The 24432-nt window shown below is 37.0% G+C and overlaps 1 protein-coding gene across 6 annotated transcripts in view; it reads left to right on the plus strand.

Moving 5' to 3' along the window:
- Positions 1–24432, plus strand: part of gpatch8 (G patch domain containing 8) — a 120376-nt gene that overhangs the window by 23554 nt on the left and 72390 nt on the right. For 2 of the 6 annotated variants that reach the window (XM_059955676.1, XM_059955677.1), the window contains exon 4: positions 23599–23685. In XM_059955676.1, the coding sequence (XP_059811659.1) occupies positions 23599–23685 (87 nt within the window). Of the gene's footprint in view, positions 1–8829; positions 8849–11851; positions 14067–15856; positions 15925–23598; positions 23686–24432 lie in introns of those variants that run through there. The other 4 variants (XM_059955680.1, XM_059955679.1, XM_059955678.1 and 1 more) reach the window with 4 other exon arrangements.

A 24432-nucleotide genomic window follows, 5' to 3' on the forward strand; every position in this document is an offset into this window, starting at 1 on the left:
GCTTGCAGCTCTTTCCTATTTTGATTGAGTCCAGTTTTTGGTCACTAATTTGAGTTATTATTTTTCTCAGAAAATTCCTGGAGTTGCTCCACAATGTCATTTGCTTATTTGCCCTATTGTCCTTTGTATTTAAGATTTATGGCATTTAGCTGATCCTGAATCTTTGAAATGATTATTATTAGTTTGCAACAAATTGCTGAGGACTCAAAATACACAGCCTGTGAAGTGTGATAGAAGAATAAACAAGGGCAAAGGTGGAAGCATGGACTAGAAATGAAGTGCACAAGTTAGTTTTTATGGTGATTCTCCAGAATTTGGTTATGCTTGTCCAACTGTCCTGTCCTAAACTTGAAACTTGGTTGCATTTTGTCTGCTGGGTTCACTGCTCTGATACTGTATATCTTGTTCAAACAAAACCAGAAGAGCTAGTGCCATATCAGGTACAGATAAATTGAATCTTGGGTAACAGTTCTATTATAAAGTAATATCCTTTATTAATCACACTAGATAGTGGAACTGTGCTCTGGGAGTGGATCATTATTCATTAAGAGTCTACTCAAAATGATCCAAGCAATCCTGTTTTATTAAATAACAATTATATTTTGACAAGTGAATACTAATGCTTGGGAGTGGAATAAATGGATGTTTTCACCTTGTATTTGGCAGAAAGTACACTTTCTTTCCCACGAGTTAGAATTCACTATGAAGTCTACAATGGAAGTCCAATGAGCCAACCAGATCATTGAACTTCATTTGCTTTATTCTGGTCTCTTGACCAAAATAAGTATGACACTAGAAATTGGAATTTGACCCTGACCAATTTTTGAACCCAATAGTTTGTGTAGTGTTTGTCTTTCATACCAAGAGCACTAACCCATTCTGCTTCTAACCTTTTGCAGATTTAAAGACAAAATTTGCATTTATAGTAAACCATTTATGACTTGGACATCCTAAGTCAGGCTCTTGTGATCGCAAGATCACTTTGATTTTTCTTTATTCTTGGATATATTCCATTTTGTTAATTAAAATGGATGTGACCTTTGATTCAAGTAGCTTGGAGAGTAAATTTTATAAACAGTTTTCTCAAAAATATTTTCAAAAGAAAAGCTGCATGTCTGGAAGGTGCAATTAGAACTTTTATCTCTGGGAGTAGAGTTTGAAGTCAGATTAAATGGTAAGTTGGACGCTTCTATTCTGTTTTGAAAATTATATGAAATGTTTCCATGAGTGCTAGTTTTCCTTGTGAGAGCAGTCCCACAGCTCTACTTGTCAGGAACTAGCAATACATTGGGGAAGCAGAAATGTGAAGTAAGTTTCTTTTAAACTTGCTAATGTTTGCTGCCTTCATTGGACAGCTGAAATGGAAAAATATTTCAGTGTTGGCAAAGGCATTGCGCACTTCTACATGTTTACTATATAAGAAGAAGTGATCTAAGATTTTCTTTTTGTGAAACATCCCTATGTGTTAGTGAAATGAAAGCTCTTAAAAGTGAGGTACTAAAAACTTCTTTATTTGTGTAGTCAGGACGAGTACTCTGGATACAAATTTTTTCCGTGTACCCTCTATGATATACAAATGTTTATGTGAGATTGAACACCGTGTGGTGTTCTGTCTATTCATGCCAGTCTCATTCACTGGCTGCGTGCTCTAAATGTTGCCAATGTTTTTGCTATAGTTTTCCTCATCTGATTTTTATCCTGATATTTGTTATCTTTGTGCTGTGAGATTTTGGGTTCTGTAATTCGTTTTTTCTAGCATGCATTATATAAATGCGTGCAGGAATAGCTGATGCCACATAACACTTTCTGAGCCTAACATCCAAAGTGCCAATGTTGTAATCACATCTTGTCTCAGCATCCAATTCAATGTTTCAGGCTTGGGGTTAGTGGACTAAACGATTGATGCACATATAAGATTACATATAAAATTTCTTCCTCCTTTTATCTTTCTGTGGACAGCAACGAATTACGTTTTTTAAAATTTTGTTTAGTCTGATATCTTTTGAATAATTTGTTCAAGTAGCCATGCATCATGTGAGAGAACCTACAGCGTAATGCAGCTCAGCGCTGGACCTGATCCAGTTCTCTGTCCATATATATGCTTACTTTTGGTTCTATGAAGTCACTACAAGGTTAAGCCATTTGACAATGCCTAATTGCTGTCTTGTCTGATCATTTGTTAAAAGTAAGACCATTTAGAGTAAATTGAATTGAAAATTAAACTGAAAATCATTTCACTGTTGCAGCCAAAGGAATCCCTGTAATCAAAGCACTGCACCAAAGGTAGATGCAACTTTGTCTTTGGAATGTTTTGGTTTCTTTCTAGTGAGAATTTAGTCCCTCTCTTCCCCTGGCCTCCTCCCTGATTGTTCTAATTTGTTGGACCAGATTAGTTAATTTTGTGGGTATGGTGTATGCAACCAAATGTGATAAGTTGGGATTTGGTTTCAGGCATATCCTTTACCTAACTGACCTTACTGCAAAAAGCAAGGACCTGGCGATCTTAACTGCAGGAGCTACTATAGCACTGGTAAAAGTTGTGATGTTGGTATTAATAGAGGGAATAAAAGATGTGGGTGGCTGAAAGGACTAAATGATAAATGGATGATGGCAAAAGGTATAGTGCAAAGATGAATTCAGAGGGGCTGAAAATGGCAACAGCAAAACTGTTAACAAATGTTTACAGGCTGGAAGTCTAAAGATAACAAAATAAAATGTCTGTATCCTGCACATCGCTCAGTAGCAAGGCAAAAATTTTGCAAGTAAATTATGTTTAAGATTAAGGCAGCACAGTAGGATAGTGGTTACCATAATGCTATTACAGTGCCAGTGACCCAGGTTCAGTTCCCACCGCTGACTGTAAGGAGTATGTGTTCTCCCCGTGACTCCGTGGGTTTTCTCCAAGTCCAGTTTCCTTCCACATTCCAAAGAGGTACAAGTGAGAAGGTTAATTGGTCCATTGGGTGTAATTGGACGGTGAGGCTCAAAGGGCCGGAAGTACCTGTCACTGTGCCGTATCTCTAAATTAATTAAAATAAAATAAAGTGTTCATTGCACTTAGTTTTTCTAAAACCTCACACCAGGCCCTTCATAGACCAAGGAAGCCCTTCTAATATTCCCTTTTGAAAATCAAAATTCTTATTTGCAAAAAAAACTGGGTAGAGTGCTTGTCATCTGAAATGGTTCAACCTACTATTAAAGCAATGCATTATTAATAGATGAGGTGTCCTTTGAACTTTGTAGGACTTCAAAAGGAATTAGGGTTTTAGGGATGAAAGAAGGGGAAAAAATGGCAGATGACCAAAAACTTGGCAGTAATCTTAGTGGTTGGTAAAAGGTATTCAACAAAGTATTCACCAATCTCCATTTGGCTGCCCAGTTTAGAAGCGATAGCCTTGATGAATACAGTCTATGTAGTTGAAAGATCTTTGTAAGGTACTATAAAGTCTCATCTGCTTGGAATATTAGCCCTATTTCTCTTCCATAAATGATCCTGGCATGAATATTTGTAGAATTATTTTTATTATTTCTAGCATTCAAATGATTTTGCTTTTGAACAGACTCACATGGAATATTTGGTCCTTTGTATCTTAATGTGCAATTGAATAAAAGTTTCTATCAGTATATTTTTTTAAAAACTGAGCGGCTAAGGTTAGTGAGTGTCATCTAAAAATGAGGTTGGGAAATTGATGTTAGGAAACAAGGACATAGTGTTATCATTCATCTTTGATTTTGTGTACACTGGTCTTCACTTTGAAGGACACTGCAAATATCCCAATGGTAATAGATGTGTTAGTTTCAAATAGCATGGAAGATCTTGTCTCTCATATTGCCTACAATAGAATTTAAACTAGTGGAGATATAGTTTCATAACCTCTGTCTTCCTCCTTCAACATGGGAGTCTCATTTGCTATTTGTCTATTGGTATCAATACCTGATGACTTGTTTCAAATGAATTTGGTGCAGGGATAGTGACCACATTTAAAACTTAATGAATTCCAGGATGATACCAATATAAAGGGGTGAAACTTAGAAAAGAGGAGGTTTTGCTGCAATTGTATGAGGTGTTTGCCACCGTGCTTAAGTTAGGATCATTGGAGGCAGTCCAAAAGTGATTCACCTGGCTAATTGCCTGGGATAGGATGATTGTCTCATAAAGAGAGGCTAAGCAGGTTGGCTCTTTATTCTTTAGAGATTAGAAGACTGAGGGGTGATCTTATTGAAATACAAGATCATAAGAGGGAATGCCAGTGTAGATTGAAACCTTTTCATCAATGGGAGAGTTTTGAATGAGTTGGAATAGTTTCAGGATAAGGGGATAATCCTTGAAAACTTGCAGAGGCTAGTGGATCTCTACAATTGTCTCCACAAATCTGTAGCATAGTTTATTAGAGTCATTTAAAATGGAGGTATATAAATTTTGAAAAGATTGGGGATGTTGGGATCTGGCACAAAGGATTGAAGCCTAGGGTAGATTTATTGTGATTATAATTGAGTGACGTGGCAATATTGAGCAGCCAAGTAGCACACTCCTGCACCTATCTTCTTGTGTTTTTGTACATTAAAGTTATAGGAACTTAGGATGAGAAGAAAGGAGCACAAAGATCTTGTAAACTTTAAATTCAAGCTTGGTATATTCCTGTATATTTCTTTGATGTTTGGCCACATATTTTGTTTAATACTACTTTTTGGTGTTTAACAAAAAATCTAAAATCTGGGCAATTGAGTTGTCAATCAACAATGATTTGCTGCTTGTTTTTATCAAAACTGATGTACATTGAAGCAAATTATAAATGATCCTTAAATCAATTTTGGAAGGACTCAGCAGATCAGGCTGCATATATGAAGAGAAGCTGAGTTAATATTTAATATGGTTCACTTTTTATCAATCCAAATTCCTTCTCCTGACAAAGGGTCTCGGCCCGAAACGTCGCCAGTACTTCTCCCTATAGATGCTGCCGGGCCTGCTGCATTCCACCAGCATTTTGTGTGTGTTCCTTCTTCTTCTCTCATGTACTGATCTGCTTACTGTAACTGTCACTTTGAAAGCAAATTCCAGAATATGTTGCTGGCATCTTGATGTTCTGTTATTGAGATCTAACCAGTTAATGGTTGAATAGGGGAGTTTAAGCTCTTGGATCATTTGGTTGGTGATATGGAAGCATCTCTATAACACTTTAATTTCATTTTCTGGAACATGGGGGATAAACTGCCTTGTGGCACCCATTGTTTTCAGACATAAAGAAGGGTTTGTCTCAATGAGTAGATTTGGAAGATTTAGCATTACATATATAGTACTTTGGTCGCAATGTTTCATTGTTGAAGGTTTGTAAATGCTAGTTTGCCCAACACAACTTCAGATCTCTGGACAGCATGAACTTTTAACTGGAAGCTTAAAGGGATTTTTGCTTTGATTGAAAAGCCAAGTGCTTTGACCCCATTAATTTACTTGAATAAACCAGAAGAAATGACTGAAAGAATGCACATTGATATTGGTGCAAAACAAGCCAAAAATTGAGCTCACCTAGGATTTCGTAAGTGCACAGTGGGTTAATTAATCAGATTATCAGGTGGATAATACCTAGAAAAATTGGAACAGTGCATTGAATATTTAGGTTTTTCCACATCTCACCTTCACCAACATTGCATGTCGGCCATTGATAGAGCTTCAGGTATATTTCCTCTGATAAACATGAAGCCAAGTCTTGAGACTGCACTCAATAGTTAGACTCATCAGTTTAAACTTGTGTTTTGGACATTACATTAGTACCAATAAGTCTAACCATGTATTCTGCACAGATGCCATTCTCCTTTTTCTGCCCACCCCCTCCACCCTTCCTTTCCACGGTAACTGTTTCTTTCTTTCTGCTATTCTTGTTCAGCAGAACTTTAGTACTGCTGCATGTCTTGGAGATGGCAAGAGGCAGTGATGAATAGGAGCGTTTTAACCCTTGCCATGTTCCACAGTTTGAGAAACACTTTGTGTTACATTGGTATGAACTTCTGCTTTTCCAACACCTACCTTAATATATCAGAAATTTACACTAGAGCTGGGTCATTCTCTAAGGCCAATATTAAAATTCATATAGATGTTTCAAATGTAAAATCTTCATGAAATACAATTTATAATTCAAGTTTCATCTTGAGCATTATTTTAAAATGTATATACCGGTTTTATTGTGTTGAAACAAACTACATACTGAAGTTGTATTTTGGCTGTAAAGAATGACCTGATGAAAATGGCCTTTTTTTTTTTGAAAGATTTAGAACATAATACCAATGCTCTTATCCCATTCTATTTTAGCCAAAAGGGAAAGAGTCAAACCGCAAACCCAGAGATTAATGATTTTTGCTTTTTTATCTTTTTGAATCTTGAAAGAGAATTGCACCAATTGTACCTATACTGGTAAGTGCTTTGCGGTGATTAAGATGCAACTTTGTTGTGCACCTTGTTGTTTAAGAATCAGGTAAGTGCCTATTTTTATTGATTTAATCAGTTTTTGTTTGTAATCAGGACATTCAAAAACTGCTTAAGCAATGAGACCCTACACTTTAACATTGGCTTGTGTGCATGTAGCTGTGGGTGCACTGTAGTTTTGAGCAAAACAATCACGATTAACATATACGTAAGAATTTCACAACTTCTGCTTCAGGGTCATTTTTATTTGTGCATTGAGCAGAACCTAAAGTTCTGTTAAATAATAGCAAAAATGCTCAGGTAAGGTATGAAGGTATTTTCATTATTAATTTTTGCATTGCATCTCACGAGTAACCTTCGTAAATTGCATGCTGTTATGCTCCTGCTGATTCGGTTAAAATTCTTATGTATAAATTATTTAGCGTCCTTTCCTGTTGCTTGTGGTGTTTGCTCTTCCACTTGATTCAATCATTTTTTTTCTGTCAGATTAACTCTATTTTGTGTGGAGGTGGGAGAGTGGGATCCATTGTGCATTAAAGGGCCTGAACCTGACTTGGGCAACCTTGAATTTCCCGATATGAATGTTATATTGAATTTCATTATATTACATTGGATGAGTTTGAATTCTGATTGTGTCACCATTCGTTTAGTCGATATTTAGCATCAACGAAATGGAATTAATTTTATACATGCTTATCTCCAAAAATTGCTTCTGGCTAAGTTAAAACCATTTTCTAATAAAATTAAACATATGCCAGATATAATATGGTTAAAGGTGATGCTCATCTTGTGCAGTGAGAGTATTATAGATGTTCTTGAATTTTTCGTAATGTTCAGTGGATTTGACAATTTAGTTCCACGTTTTTTAGAGGTCAATGCCAAAATGATTGAATAAATCATTCTCTGGACTACCTAATTCCTGCAAAACAAAGTCTGGCAGGGTAGATCTGAATTATGTAACAAATGATGTTCAACTCTTTCTGGTCCCCACTTTACAGTGCTGCTTCTCCTCATGTCCCACTACCTTTCTCTTGCCCTCTTCATTTGTTGCCACATTTTCTTTAGCCACTCTTCGGCTATCCCTCCACCCTCTTACCTTACTCATCCATTTTCCCGGACCCTTGCTGATCTTACAGTTTATATGTTTAACTATTGACAGTTCTGTGTAGTGGACTTGAACAATCAATTTATAATGAGCTTTTAGTATTTATTTATTTAGAGTTACAGTGCGGAATAGACCCTTCCAGCACTTTGAGCTGCACCGCCTGGCAACCCCCAACAACTCTGATTTAACCCTAACCTAATCACAATGACCATTTAACCTCCCTGGTACGTCTTTTGACCGGAAACTGGAGGACCTGGAAAAAACTCACACATTCCATGGGGAGGACGTGCAGAGACTCCTTACAAAGGACATCGGAATTGAACTCCAAACTCCGACGCCACAAGCTGTAATAGATAGCATCACATAACTGCTACACTACTGTGGTGCTCAAGAAAGTTGGCTGACTTCATCTTGGATGTATCTGCATGAAATCAAATGATAGTATAAGTAATTGGCTTAATGTAGTTTAGCAACACAACCTGTTGCAGAGTTCCTGAAGTCATGTAACTGATCATAGCAATATGCTCCAAATGATGTGGTTATGGATTTGTGTCCACTGGTGAATTTGGGGTTTCTGTTAGACAGTAGATCAAATTAATTAGTGGTGAGGTACCTTCCATAGTCAGAAACATTTCAGACTTGGGCAAGGAAAGACACATGCACATGTGCCAATATTGGTATCCATTTATTGTCATGATTGTGTAGGATAGCTGGAGGGAAGGTTAAGTGGAACTGTGTTGCATCTGCAGTCTTTCTTGTGTCTCCGTAGTTGACTTGTCTGTTTGGCATATCTTGTCTCATGTATGCACAAGTTGATTGAATGGCAGTTGGTTTCTGCCATTACCAATTGGAGTGATTCTAACTCAGCTTGTAAAGATGACTTAACTAGCAATTCAGTAAAACTAATAGATTATTTAAATTAATGGAGTGCCTAAAAGCCTCTAAGTTGTTTCACAATTTAATTAAAACATAGGAATTTCACTTTCAAAGCCTATATTTGATTGCAAAAGTATTTTTATAAATAATTTATTACTCAAATACGAATATTTTAGTGGCAAGGTGAATTTTGACCCTTGATTTCGTTTTACTTGAAGGCAAAAATCTTTCCTATGTGCTCAAATATAATATGTTATTTGGTTCATTTAAAAATATGCTAATTTTTTATATTATTTCTCATCATTTATTAGGCATGCCATTCTGCATTTAATTGAAACTGCACACTGGATGGTACATTCTCATCATCCTGCTGTTGAACTAAATAATCTGGATGAGAAATAATCTATCCAATGAAAATAATAGACTCCATTTTAACTCTGCAATTGATGGTATTGTACAAATTAATTAAATTCTATACTTAATGAGGACTCTCTCACCAACAGCTAGGCAAGGGTTTGTTTCCAGTGAATTTTCTTTTACAGCTACAGGTTGATAGCAATTCTGCTATCTGTACAAAAGCAGTCAACTTTCATGAAGATTGAATTACACTCCTGTGTAATCCTGATTATAAACGGTACAGTTCTGTAGTTAGTGATAATTCTTGATTAATGCTCAAAAATCGAGGATTAGCAGAGAATTTGTTCAGGATCAGTAGCCACATCCAAGGTTTGTAAATCCTAATTTTTTCTATTTCTTAATGACAAGCAAAAATTGGTAGTCCCATACTTAACACCTCTTTAACAATTGGTAATGTAATTATTGGGCATGCCTTCACTAAATATGATTCTAGTGTGTAGGGGATATTGCATTTTTTTCTGAATACCCACCAATGCTGGTTATATATCCTTGCTCAAGCCAGCTGGATTAGATCAGGACATAGAAAACCCACAGCACAATACAGGCCCTTTGGCCCACAAAGTTGTGCTGAGTATGTCCCTACTTTAGAAATTACTGGATTTATCCATAGCCCTCTGTTTTTCAAAGCTCCATGTATCAAGCAATAAAGAAGTTTAATATTGTATTGCACTTGCCATCTTAGCTGTTTGGAGTTGAAGGTACTAGAAATTTTTTAGTTGAACTTAGTTGGATTCATTTTTTATTTTATCTGGTGGGAATTAAGCCACATCAGTCTAATATCCTGTAATATTGACACTATCACATTCAGGAGAATTGGCATCAATAACCTATTTACAGCTGAAGTTGTTCTGTTTATTTGCCAAATGTTTTATGATGTGAGTCATCTGTTTGTTCTAGAGTAAGGGTAGAAACTTTATATTTATAATGGCAGTTATTTATGATTTATGTTCATGTATTGATGCTAATTGATTATATTAAATATTTTTCTGTGTTATCTAGGCCATGTCTGGGCATTTTCATATGCATAGCATTTTCTTACAGTGGATCACTGTTCAAAACTAATGTCTTGATGCACATGCCTTTTTATGGTCTAAAATTAATACCTGCGTACTGCTTTTGCTTGATTCATTAATGTGCACCTACATGTGTATGTATTCTCATGGTCTGTGCTACTCAAAAAAAACATTGAGGCACAAGAATTTACAAGATCTTGCCATGTACTAGAAGAACTGTTTCAAGCACAAGAGTGAAGATGCTTATTATTTCTTGTAACTTGCAAACATGATCAAAAATAAATTAGGAAATTTACCTAAGTGATTGTTGTTACATTGCTCAAGTCAGATATCTCAAGTGCACCTGTTGATCTTCAGTTCCACTAAGTACCTTTTCACTCTTGAGTATTGGCCAGTAAAGAGAACAAAATAATTGTGAACCATGCATTTTTTTAATTCCCCATATCTTTCACCCCAAATCTTGCTTGCAGAAGTAGTTATATTTCTAAAACCCATACTATTTTTGTGGGTAACACTTTAATACTTCTAATGCACATACAAATTATATACTTAATATGCATTTGATGATAAGTGAAATCTGGATGCAAGTGTTCTGATTTTTCACTAAATCACTAAAGCCTAAAGCGGTATTTTAAAATAAACTTTCCTTAAAAGCATCAAATGATGCTCTCAGTCTGAAATCTTAACTGGGCTTGTTATGCATTTGAATTCCCATGCTGCTGTTAATGTGATTCTTCCAGAGAGAATGGTGGTAATACCACCTTGTACCCAACAACTATGATTGTTTTTGGAGAATGTAGCAATTTTGACACACTGGCTATGAAGTCTAAAGGCACTATTGATTCATATGAAGCAAGACAATGCAAGATGTAATAATATGACATTCCAAAGTGGTTAAGTGCATCTTAAGTGAGAGTAGTTTGGCAATTTTTGCCGAAAGATTAACAGGTACGTGAAGTGTATTTTCACAAATTGATTTGCCTTTTACTGGATGCAATTTTTCAATACAAGATTAAAACATTGCGTATTTTATCTTTGATCTGAATAATAACTTCACTTGAATGCTGTGTACCATGTGATTTGATACACAAAATTTGATACAATGTAAAACTGAAGACTAAGGCAGAATTTTGGGTTGATGTGGCACTGCCACTTAGCAAATGCAAGAGTAATTCTTACATTAGCACTAAAAGTTCAGAAGTGGCATGTGTGTTGCATCGTCCCTAGTCAAACCGGTAGGCTTGTGTTTAACTGAGTTATGTATTGTAACCTTCACTAATAAAATTAACCCTTGTTACCTGAATCAGACATTTCTCCTTTCTAATTTATTGCCAGACTTTTGATGTTAAGAATTCCTGTTTTTTCCACACAATAAAAGATAATTGACTTGAGTGCATAGTTGTTCCACATGATAAAAATATTTTTTCTATGCAATTAATAAAGTGAAAACTTGAGATGTTTTTTTAAAAACACTTAAAGTGAAAGGTTTAGCTTTCTTGAATCACAGTAAATAACTTTTAAGCAATGCATAAATGTAGCATGATAATTCAGATATCTTTCATTTCCTGGAAGAGGCAAAGAAAGCATTGAATTACAAGTCAAATGTTTTGTCCATCTTAACTATTCCCATCAATATTATGATGCTTAAATTGGAAGATTCAAATTACTCATTTTCTGTCCATCCAAGTGATTCTTTCAGAAATACAAAATTACTTAAGGTTGATAATATACTTGTGATGGGTTCTATCAAATGATTCCATCACCATCCGTTCAAAATTGTTTTAACCCATTTTATTCTTTAATGTCTGCTAGCAAAAATGCAAATAGTAATTTTAAAATGTACATTGGCAGTGAATAAATAATGTTTGATATTTCTGTAATCCACATCTTTTGATATTGAATGACTATTGCCTTTCCTTCCTGTCAGATGTGTTGCTGCAGGGCTTGTTTTTCTATCGTGCTGCATTCAGGATCCTTCCTTAGGACTTCGTTTTTGTAATTGTGTGTGTTTTGTGAACTTCTAGATCTTTGTAATGCTAACAAGCTAAAATTTTGTCTGTATTTGTACAACACCTATAATTTGGCTGTTTAAGTATATGATGTAAGTGAAATAATTTGCTTTAAATGCATCTGCATTGTAAAATAACAGCCCATGTTAATGAAGCTACTCAGACTAAGATGCAAACATTTTTTTCCAAGCTTCTGTGAGGATATACCATTGTGATTCTGCTACTTATGTTCATGAAGGTGCTTCCAACTTCTGCATAGGAGCCAACATTTGTGCTGTTTCAAAGCTGTTGTTTCCTTCCAGAGGTTTGAGCTGTACATGTTATTTGGTATTCTTGTTGATTAAATTCAAACCTCATCCTGAAAGAATAGTAAATTGCCATTAAGTTTGCTTTCCTTAGACAAGAGTTTGAACAATGCCAAACCTTTTCAGTGTGCAATTAATATAATAGGTTGCAAGTGGAGGAACTCAGTAGGTCCTAGGGAGATGTTAGAATTTGTGTGAAATTTGCACAATAACTTGGAGGTCAGCATTAAACTTGGGGTGCGGGTTTACTAGTTGTACCAATGTGTCACCAGAAGTTGGCCAGTATTAAATTCACAGCAGTTCTAGGGACTTTTTTGTTTAAGGCTGTAAGCAAAATGGGCTTTAGAGGAATGTGTGTGTTGCTTGAATTTCCAGCATCTGCAGATTTCCTCGTGTTTGCTTTAGAGGAATGCGATTATCCACGGCAATATTAGAATATAAACATCTGCCTTCACTAACAGGCAAATCCTGAAGCCACTACCCATTTTATGGAAAGAATAGTACAGCTATCATAGTTAATTCCAGGCTATAGGTGCAGAGTTAGCTGGATATCTAACTATTTGCAGGCTATTCTCATCACCTTTAAATTGAAAAATAAAGTTGTGCGAATGATGGAACTGCAAGATCAAGTGGAGGTCTGGGGATATGGTAAATGTCAGCACCAGCTATAATCCAGCAGCTTGCCAAAAGTAAAGTCTTAACAGCACAGAACGAGGTTCTTTGGCCTACTACATCTACGCTGAGCATCAAAAGTTAATTTTACTCATCCCAACATTCCAAACAGCCTCCCCCTGATCTTCTACAACTTTACACTGTCCAATTAACACCAACACAGAATGTGGGGAGGAAGCCAGAGCACTCTGGAAAATGCAATATATGTATGTATAAAGTGCACATAAGTAACACTGGCAAATCTGCTAGATGAAATCAATCAGGAAGGGAATGGAATAGATTTATGGAAACAAAAACATTATGTGGCACTTCGCACAGTTAGATAATTAGATAATGTGATTCAAGCTAAGCTTCCATCCTCTTCCATTTTGCATTTTAAAAAAAAAGCTCACCCAGACTTCTGCCCATATGCTAACTTTCACCAAATCCCCTTTTCTGCCATCATGACTTAAACTAGCTCCTGGTGACCAACACTTAAATTTTAAAATTCTCAACCTTGTTTTCAAGTTGTTCAATGCCTCATCTCCCTAACTCTGTCCAATCCCAGAATCTTACACATCCTATTTTAATGAATGCACTCCAGCCAGTTCTGTCTTTGTTTCTGAAGACCTCAAACTCAGGAATTTCATCGCTAAACTCTGCCTTTCTTTCAAGATGCAGCATAAAACTTAACCTTTCATCAGCCTTAATCTCTTTATGTGGCACAATGTCAAATTCTGTTTGAAAACATTTTTCAATATTAAAATTGTTATTTAAATTCGAGTTGTTAGACCATACTGGGGTAATATAAAAACAATCCTTGTTTCTTAAGTGAGCACCCGTCAGATTGGGAGTCTTACTTCAGCGGTCACAAATAGATTTGATACTATTTCATCAAAGCATATGAAGTAATTGTTGAAGAAGAGCATGGTGACACATTTCTGTCTAGATTTAGAGTGCAGGCTTAAGAATATATTTTGTGCTGAAAATTGTTCAAAAAGCCAATATGGAGTGAAAGTGTACTTAGCTGAAAAGAAGCCACATTACCTACCTAAATATTGGCAAAATTAAACCATGTGGCCAGGAAATGATTGCTCAAAATGAACCATAACCCTGCTCTCAAAGCACAACTGTTCCTGTTCTCAGTAGTATCTTATGCTGTCCTCATTTGCTAAACACTTGTTTCTTCACTGTTCCCACCTAACAAGTGGTATTTCTTTTTTACAGCATTTTGATCGTGGAGATGTTGTGGTGATGGTAAACTTAGCAGTGGTAATTTTATTTCAGACTGAATTACTTTCCCTCTGTCATCAGTGCACCAATATGAAAGGCTTATTTTCCTTCTCTGTTTAGCGTTCATTCTGCTGCTTGATATTCATTACCTTTTTTTCTTAGTAAAATTATTTAAATACATCTGTCCTAAGTGTTAATTGTTGTCCATTAGGGATTAAGTGGTGCAAAGTGATTTTGTAATATGTGCTACTTAAATAATCAAATCTCCTCTATCAATGTGTAGTATTGTGCAAAAGTTGATTTTACCCATTTGCCGGGCACTTGTGCAAGCTACTGCAAATCAATATTTTAATTAAATTAAAAAACACTAGTATTACTAATAATTGTAAAATTTTCTTAATCTGTACAGCAACCTGATCGGAGTCCCTTCACAATGCACCCAAATAAGTTATAAAAGTTGATGACTTCTATAACACCGTTTTTGGTATTTCTCTTGTACAGATTAAGTCAGAGCCCAAAGGCTAATAAATATGCTATTTTATGAATTGGCTTGCTCCCAAAAAAAATCAGTGAGTGGTTATTTTAAATTTAAAATACACTACTTTCCTGTGGAGAAACCAATTTGTATTTCACCAAATTTGTTGAACATTAAAGGTAAGTAGATTGTTCCATTCCCCCCAGCAGGCAGCTGCTGATGTCCTGATTTAGATATGTGGTAGTAAAGTGCTAGGCTGTCCCATTTGCTTTGTTTGGCTGGTTGAGTGGATTAAAAAAATTCTGATTCTTAAACATAGTTCAATTAGTACAGTTGAAAGTTTAATTTTCTTTGCATAAGTCCTTTTCACAGCTTAGACTCCTGCATCAGCATGTTTGCTGTCAACCTCATAGTAATGGATAAATGCCTCAATTGCAAAGTTCATGAATTGTCTGTTATGGCTTATATACAATTATAAATGTGTAGCTTGAAATTTAATTTTAATGTAACAAAGACCAAGGTTTGGAAGCAGTGTACTTAAAAGGCATATTTGATCTTAAGTCAATGCAGGAAGAGTAATTACTTTCCAAACCAAATTAAGAAGTAGTTCAGTGCAGCTGGTGTTGAATTGCTAAGAGCAAAGTACATTATTGAATCACTTGCACTCAAATTGTTTTCAAGGTTCTTAATCAGGCAGTCAACACCTTTTGATTTTATATATGAAAACATACTTTTCAGCTTATTGCAAATAGTCTTGGTTGAATTGTTCCTTGTTTTCCCAATCTCTGTTTATACGAAATCTTTGTAATATGTTTATTCAATTTCACTTTTAATTTTTTTGTCTTCCTTTTCCTGTCCCCTTCCACTGCCAACTCAAAAAAATAATTAAAAATGTTGTAAATTAGAAACAAGTATCTCTCTGGTTCAATAAAAGAAACTAAATAAAGCCTTGGCCAAATGTCACCTAAATCTGTAGAATTTTAAAATAAGTTCAAATCTTTTACTCCTTCTTTGTAAGAAGTCAGGCTCTGTAAATACCTCCCTCAGAATTTCATAAAAATTAAATTTGCAACTTTGATTTGAAGCATGATAAATGCTATGAGCATTAAATTCTTCAAATTCTTTAATTGATGATTAGTGTGCAGACTTTCATGAGTGTGTTATCTAATCTTCACTGTTCTAGAAAACCTACAATGAGTGCTGTTAAAACTAAGCTGTGAGAATGGCTTCTGTTTGGATCACTGTAGCTTTCTGGCCTCTGCACTCTAAGGCAAGATCTTTACCCACCAGTCCCAAGCACGTAATTATAGCTGAATGTGGCTACCCTTGCTACAAATGTATTCTTCTATTTTAGGAAGGACAGATCCTATTCCGATTATCGTCAAATATGATGTCATGGGTATGGGCCGGATGGAAATGGAGGTAAGGCTGCTGAGTTGGATAATGTGATTGTGACAGAAAATTTAACTCTATAAACTGTTTGATATACCCTGCAGCAAATTGTCTCTGAAGTTTATACAAACTGTAAAGCTCCTGAGGAATTAGTAAAAGAATAGACCCTTCATGGCTTCTCCAAAAAGCGCTGGCCTTAATGGAAAACAAAATTGCTGGAATCATTCCTCATGTACATTATTTCCATAAATGCAAATTTATAAGTTAATGGTTGACTCCTTTGCTGTATTCCTTTCAATGGAACATCACAAATGTGTGCTGATCTTGGAACTTCTATCCGTTACCATTTTTATCAGATTTCCTTCATCTGCAGTTTTCGACGTTCTTACTGTGAGGTTTCTGTAGCTCTTGGATGTGTAAATGAATAGCAGTGGGAAGTGTGCCATTTAATCAATTACGATTTTAGATGAGAGTTGCAGGGGGCTGGGAACCAGAGTGCTAGTACAGATAGTATTGAGCTTCTAGAGACAGATGTTAAAACCTTAGACAACATCAGGAATCTAAAAAAGGTTGAGCATGGTGTGACTAGTGTCCTGATCTGTGTGTATTTCAATGCAAGAAGTATCATAGGAAAGGCAGGTGAGCACTGGACATGGATCAACACCTGGAATTCTATCTTAGCCATTAATGAGACTTGATTGCAGGAGGGGCAGGACTGGCAGCTCAATATTCCAGTGTTCTGTTTTAGAGCGGGAGGGGTGGCATTACTATTCAAGGAAAATGTCATAGCAGTGCACAGTCAAGACAGACTGAAATTACATAGTGAGGTGTTATGGGTGGAGTTGTGTAACAAGAAAGGTATGACCATGCTACTGGGACTATATTTTACAGACCACAGTCTGAGGGGTTTACAGGAACAAATTTGTAGAGAGATTGCAGACTGTTGCAAGAAACATGGTTGTTACAGTTGGTGATTTTAACTTTCCAAATATTGACTGGGATTCTCATACTGTAAAAGGACTAGATGGGATGGAGTTTGTCAAATGTGTTCAGGAAAGTCAAGAGGATGTTCCCTATGGTGGGAGAGTCTTAAGACCAGAGGAAACAGCCTCAGAATAGAGGAGCATCCTTTTAGAGCAGAGATGAGGAAATTTTTTTAGCCAGAATGGTGAATCTGGAATTCATTGCCACAGGCAGCTGTGGAGGAGAAGTCTGCATGTATATTTAAGGCAAAGGTTGATAGATCCTTGATTGGTCAGGGCATGAAGGGATATGGGGTGAAGGCAAGAGATTGGAGCTGAGAGGGAGATGGTTCAGCCATTATGAAATTTCAGAGCAGGCTCAATGGGCCAGGTGGCCTAATTCTGTTCCTATATCTTATGGTCTTAATCAGTACATAGAAGTCCCAATGAGAGAGTGTGTAGTACTTGATCTGCAATGAGACAGGGCAGGTGACAGAAGCTTGTGTAGGGGGGCATTTTCCATCTAGTGATCACAATGCCATTAGTTTCAAAGTAAATATGCAAAGAGATGGGTCTGGTCTGCGGGTTGCGATTATAGTTGAAGAAAAGCCAATCTTGATGGTATCAGAAATTATCAGGCTGTTTTCTGGCAAAGGTGTACTTGGTAAGTGGGAGGGAGGTCTTCAAAAGTAACATTTTGAGAACACAAAGCTTGTATGTGCCTGCCAGGATTGAAGTTAAAAATAACAGGTGTAGGGAACCTTGCTTTTCATGAGATATTGAGAAATATCTCAAGGTTCTGGTTAAGCAAAAGAGGTGCACTGAGTTATAGGCAGGTATGAACAAAAGAGCTGCTATGGAGTACTGGTTTCCCCCGCTATCAGAAAGTAGAGCATTCCTATGAAACCCTTTGTAAGCTGAAATGGCGTAAAGCGAAGAAACACTTACCATACGGGAAAAATTTTGGGCATTCCCAGAATCAAAAAATTAACCTACCAAATCATACCAAATAACACACAAAACCTAAAATAACACTAACATATAGTAAAAGCAGGAATGATATGATAAAATCATATAAAATAGACAGCCTATATAAAATAGAATGTATGTACAGTGTAGTTTTACTTACCAGAATCGGGAAGACAGCGAGCACACTGGAAGGTTCACACACTTTTCTATCATATAGTTCTTTGTAAGCACTCTGCATACGTGCCCTTTCAAAATTAAAGTCATACTTTTCTGCAATCATTGCAGCACTGTCAGTCATAGCGAAAATCTCACGCAGTTCAAAGCTATGGTGGCTTGATGCTGAGTGTTATTTTGCTAAGAGCAAAACAAACACTGAATGTTATTTTTGCTTTTCGCCACTCTCGCTGCTCGCAAACGGCTCGCTGCAAAACAAACACTGAACACTATTTTCCCTTTTCACCACTCTCGCTGCTCGAGGTGTGTGCTACCCATATAATGGCTCGCTGCAAAACAAACGGTGAGCGCTATTTTCCCTTTTCGCCACTCTCGCTGCTCGGGGTGCACGCTGCCTCCGTAACAGCTCGCTGCAAAAGAAGCGCTGAACGCTATTTTTGCTTTTTGCCACTCTTGCTGCTCGGGGTGCGCGCTGCCTATATAATGGCTCGCTGCAAAACAAGCGCTGAATGCTATTTTCGCTTTTCGCATTTATTCGTAAAAGCGAAAATTCTCTTCGGATTTCTTTCAGTTAGCGAAAACGGATACTAATGTAAGTCTTTCGTAAAAGTGGAAGTGGCATAAAGCAAACTTTCGTAAAGTGGGAGATACCTGTATAAGCAATCCAAAAGAACAGTTAAGGTCACATTAACAGACAAGGTGAAGAATAATCCCACGAGACTCTACAGATATGTTAAGAGCAAAACAATTGCAAAGAACTGAATTGGTCCTCTGGAAGATCAGATTGTAATCCATGCATGGAGACAAAAGAGATGAGGAGATTTTAAATGGGATTATTTGCATCTGTATTTAGGCAGGAAATGGACAGTCTATAGAAGGTAAAATGACATCAACTTAATGGACTCTATACAGGTTATAGAGGAGTAGGTGTTTGCTGTTGTGAGACAAATTAGGGTGGATGAAGTGTTCCCTCGGACCCTGCTGGAGGTAAGTGTAGAAATTGCAGGGATACTTAAATCATCTTTAGTGACAGGTGAGGTGCCGGAGGATTGGAGGATAGCTAATGTTGTTTAAGAAAAAAAACCCAGGAAATTAAAGGTCAATGAGCCTGACATCAGTGGGAAAATTATTGTAAGGTATTCTAAGGGACTGGATTAATGATTATTTAGATAGACATGGACTGATGAAGGATAGTCAGCATGGGTTTCTGGATGGTAGGTCATGTCTAATTAATCTTGGAGTTCTTGGAGGAAGTTACAAAGAAAGTGGATGAAGGCAAAGTGGTAGATGTTGTCTATGTGGACTTCAGCAAGGAATTTGACAAGTTCCGCATGGGAGGTTGGTCAAGAAGGTTCTGTCACTTGGCTTTCAAAATGAGGTAATAAATTAGAGTAGACATTAGCTTTATGGGCAAAGTAGATGGTTCCCTCTCTGACTGGAGGCCTGCAACTAATGGAGTGCCACAGGGAATGGTGCTGAGTTGTTTATCATCTGTATCAATGATCTGGATGAGAATGTGATTAATTGGAATGGCAGATTTGCGGATGATACTGATATCGGGAGTGTAGTGGACAGCGAGGAAGACTATCATGGCTTGCAGCGGGTTTTAACCAACTGGAATAATGGGGCTGAAAAATGGTAACTGGAATTTAATGCAGATAAGCCCGAGGTGTTGTCCTAGGTGTAGGAAAAACCAGGATAATTCTTGCCCAGTGAATGGTAGGGCATTAAGGAGTGTGGTAGAACAAAGGACCTAGGAATACAGGTCCATAATTCAACGGCATGGCATCACAGATAGGGTCATTAAAAAGCTTTTGGCACATTGACCTTCATAAATCAATGTATCGAGTACAGGAAATGTGATGTTGTGTTGAAGTTGTAAAAGACATTGGTAAGATGTAATTTGGAGTATTGTGTACAATTATGTCGCCTACCTGCAGAAAAGATGTAAATAAGGCTGAAAGAGTACAGAGAAAACTTATAAGGATGTTGCCTGGTCTGGAGGACCTGAGTTACAAGGAATGATTGAATAGCTTAGGACTTCATTCCTTGGAATGTAGAAGATAGAGAGGAGATTTGATAGAGGTATACAAAATTGAGGGGTACGGATAGGGTAAATGCAAGCAGGCTTTTTCCAGTGAGGTTGGGTGGGACTACAACTAGAGGTCATGGGTTAAGGGTGAAAGGTGAAACGCTTAAGGAGAACATGAGGGGAAACTACTCCACTCAGAGGGATGAGTGTGGAACGAGTTGCCAGCGCAAGTGGTGCATGTGAGCTTGATTTCAATGTTTAAGAGAAGTTTGGATAGATACTGTGTGGGACGAGCTTTCAGTAGAAGTGGTAGAGGCAGGTTCAGTATTGTCATTTAAAGTAAAATTGTATAGGTATATGGACAGGAAAGGAACGGAGGGTTATGGGCTGAGTGCAGATCTGTGGGTCTGGGTGAGAGTAAGCATTCGGCACGGACTAGAAGGGCCAAAACGGCCTGTTTCCATGCTGTAATTGTTATATGGTTATACATAGATGGTAGGGGTGTGGGGGGCTATGGTCCTGCTGCAGGTCAATGGGAGTAGGCAGTTTAAATGGTTCAGCACAGACTCGATGGGTCAAAGGGCCTGTTTCTGTGCTGTACTTTTCTATGACTATTTGGATCTGAGTTTATTGTGTGTAATCCAGACTATACAACAAAACAGGCTTTGTACTATATGAAATGTATCCCTTCATTAGTTACCTTCAAGCTTCTGAGCTTTATTTCCTGAATCACTAATGGCAGCAATAATATTTGAAAGTAACTCTCCATAGATCATGCTGAAACTTTGGGCTGATACAAGCAGAAATTTCAGGAAGATTACTGTTTTCATTTACATTTTCTTTGCAATATATGTATTCAGATGTAAGCTGTTTACAAGAATGGCTTTAGTCTACACTTAGTAATTTAAAAATTATTCTAAAATCTCAGAACAGCAAGGCCATCTGTGTTCATATTTGTAATTCCTTGTTAACCCTAACAAAACATCAACTCACAAAGGAGATGGGGTACATATGGCTTCTGAGATCTGATCAAAATAGTTTAAGCAAAAATTCAGATAGATTTTAGTTATTAAGCAGCCTTCTAAGCACAGTTTTAGCCTTTGTCTCCTTATTTATGAGTCAACTTTGGAGAATACTCAGCTATTGAGTGAAAGATGACAAAGTAACATCGGTGCCTTAGAGCTAGGCAAAGATCATAATCAAAACTCCTCCACTGTAGAGTGTGAATTTAACTAGACCAGCTACATAAATACAATGAACAAATTCAAAGGCTGAGTATTCTACTCTCCTGACACCTGCCCCCCCCCCCACCAAAACATTTCTTCCACGTGCAAAGCACAAATTGAAATTGGAATGGAATAGTTTTAACTTGTTTGAATGATGCTACTCTAGTGATATTTTTTTTAAAGCTTGAACCCCATCCAAGATAAAGCAGCCTGCTTGAATAGCACCCCATCAACCATCTTAAATGTTCATTCCCACCACCACTGTTGCAGTGTTTGCATTGTATATCATTTATCAAATGGAGTTTAGTTATTCACCTCTGCCGCTCTGCTGGCACCTCCCAAGCCCACAGCTTTCAAGACCATGGACAAGGCAGTAGGTACATGTAACACCACTAATCTCCAGGTTCCCCCCTCTCTCACCATCCTATCTCAAAATGTATCAGTCCTTCGTTGTTGCTGAGTTTATATCCTTGAACTCCCTCCCCAATAGCCAAGGAAATAATTACCTTAGTTAAAAGCACAGCAGAGGTTGAAGAAGATGGCTTATCACCACTTAAAGGCAGCCAGGGAAAAGCAGTAAATATTGATCTCATCGCTGACTGCAGATTCTGAAAATTAAGTTAATAAAAATGGCAAATTTGAAACATTGTTTCAATCTTACTAAGTTACTTAAGCATTTGGACTGTATTTGGTGATTACTTTTGTAAAACTTGTGTTTTCAGACTGATTTATTGGTTATTGCATTAATAACATGTTCAGGCTTTAAGAAATTGATGGTTTTATCATCATTTCTACTTGATCAAGATTTGAAATAACTACTAAAATTATAAATATTTCATTTCCTGAGAATTAAAAAAATATTAATGTTATATGGGGCATTAAATGTCATTGATACAGAATAAAACATCAGTTTGTCTCAATATTATGTTTGCTATTGCAGTAGTTTTATATCACTCCATTGGTTGCCATTTAAGAATTTTTCAGGCTTCTCACAGCATGCTACTCCATCTAGTGGTTTGACTAGAAATTGAACACTTCTGGCAAAGAGGCATCATTGCCCTTGCATTCAGGAAGTGTTGGGGCTGGTTATGAACACTACTGCACATTTGAACCCAAGATAAAACTAAATTTGAATTTGTTTATTGCAAATTTCTGTCATGCTAGAAAGCCAAGTCATAGTTCTTCCAGAAAAATATAAATCAGAATATGGCTAGGGCTGTGCTTCCAATTTAAAGGACAAGTAAAAATCCATTTAGTTATTTGGCTAAGAATGTTAAAAAAATTTGCATCCTTGGCTTTCAGATGCCTATTTTCTTGTACCTTGAAGATCTCAGAAATTTTTTTAAACCAACTTTTTTTCTTTGAAATGTATCCCCTAAATTTTAGTTTCCTTTTAATTATCTATGCCTCTGTAAAATGATAATGCTTCCTTTTGAAGTAAGGCTTGTTTTTTTTTGACATTATTATATGCATCTGGAGCAAAATCAATAATATTTATCTTAGAATCCTTATACTGCTGCATCACTTGAAGAAATTTAGCCCATTAAATTTACAATATTTGCAAGCAAGCTTTGAGAAATCAGCCTACATGAGCTATTATCTCTGGTATGATCTGTATTTTTTTAAACACATGAGATTGAGATGGGTTGTCACTAAAAAAAAATACAGGTTTTCACTTCTTTAGACAGTTTGTTGCATGATGAATGGATAACAACCTCAAGTTCCAGATTAGACGTTTTTTGAATTTGTCTTTGACTTTCTATATTACTTTCCTTGATTGCTCCACCCATCTTGCTCTGAGAATTGGATAGTAAAGTTCTCATGTTTTCCCTCTGAGAAATGCCTGCAAAATACTTAAAAGCTGCAGTGGGGAAAGAACAGGATAAGTCTGCTAATTATTTCAGTTATGTCATTTGTACTTGTGTAAAATTGGTTCTAATTGAAAACTTAAATAAGATTACTTCTACAGTAAAATAATTATCTCCATCTTCTGAACAGCATGACTAAATAAGTATCATCTATAGATTATGCTAACACTTGCTCAGCTGACTTTGATATCCCTTCCAGATTCTTGACCTGAAGGTCAAGACTGGTAGGCATAATTGTTACTGGAATTTGCTCCCTAGCAGCATGAATGGCTAGCTACATCAGATTAGGATCAATGCAGAACGCTAGTTAACTTTTGTCAGTGATGACCCGATCCCACAAACAATGAGAGAACTTAACACAAAGGAACGTCTTCCATATTTAAAATGAGTCAAAGAAAGTGTTAATATTTGTTTATATATATCTGACCCATGAAGAATATCTATTTTGTGAAAACATTTTTTCTTCATTGTAGCTTGATTATGCAGATGATGCAACAGAACGACGTCGTGTTATGGAAGTGGAGAAACAGGATACTGAAGAACTTCGGCAAAAGTATAAGGTAATAACACAAAGTACACTGCAGATGCTGTGGTCAAATCAACACATACAAACAAGCTGGATGAACTCAGCAGGTTGGGCAGCATCCGTTGAAATGAACAGTCAACGTTTTGGGCCCAGACCCTTTGTCAGGACTGAAGGAGGAGGAGGCAGGGGCCCCATAAAGAAGGTGGGGAGGGTGGAAAAGACAGACAGACATACTTTATTGATCCCGAGGGAATTTGGATTTTGTTACAGTCGCACCAACCAAGAATATGAAGAAATATAGCAATATAAAACCATAAATAATTAAATAATAATAGGTAAATTATGCCAAGTGGAAATAAGTCCAGGACCAGCCTATTGGCTCAGGGTGTCTGACACTCCGAGGGAGGAGTTGTAAAGTTTGATGGCCACAGGCAGGAATGACTTCCTATGACGCTCAGTGTTGCATCTCGGTGGAATGAGTCTCTGGCTGAATGTACTCCTGTGCCTAACCAGTACATTATGGAGTGGATGGGAGTCATTGTCCGAGATGGCATGCAACTTGGACAGCATCCTCTTTTCAGACACCACCGTCAGAGAGTCCAGTTCCACCCCCACAACATCACTGGCCTTACGAATTAGTTTGTTGATTCTGTTGGTGTCTGCTATCCTCAGCCTGCTGCCCCAGCACACAACAACAATCAGACCAATCATGGCGGTAGAGGAGGCCAAACTCAGGTTGGAGGAGCAACACCTCATCTACCGTCTGGGTAGTCTCCAGCCC

This window comes from Hypanus sabinus, chromosome X1 (assembly GCF_030144855.1).
Source record: "Hypanus sabinus isolate sHypSab1 chromosome X1, sHypSab1.hap1, whole genome shotgun sequence".
In the NCBI taxonomy this organism is placed as follows: Eukaryota; Metazoa; Chordata; class Chondrichthyes; order Myliobatiformes; family Dasyatidae; genus Hypanus; species Hypanus sabinus.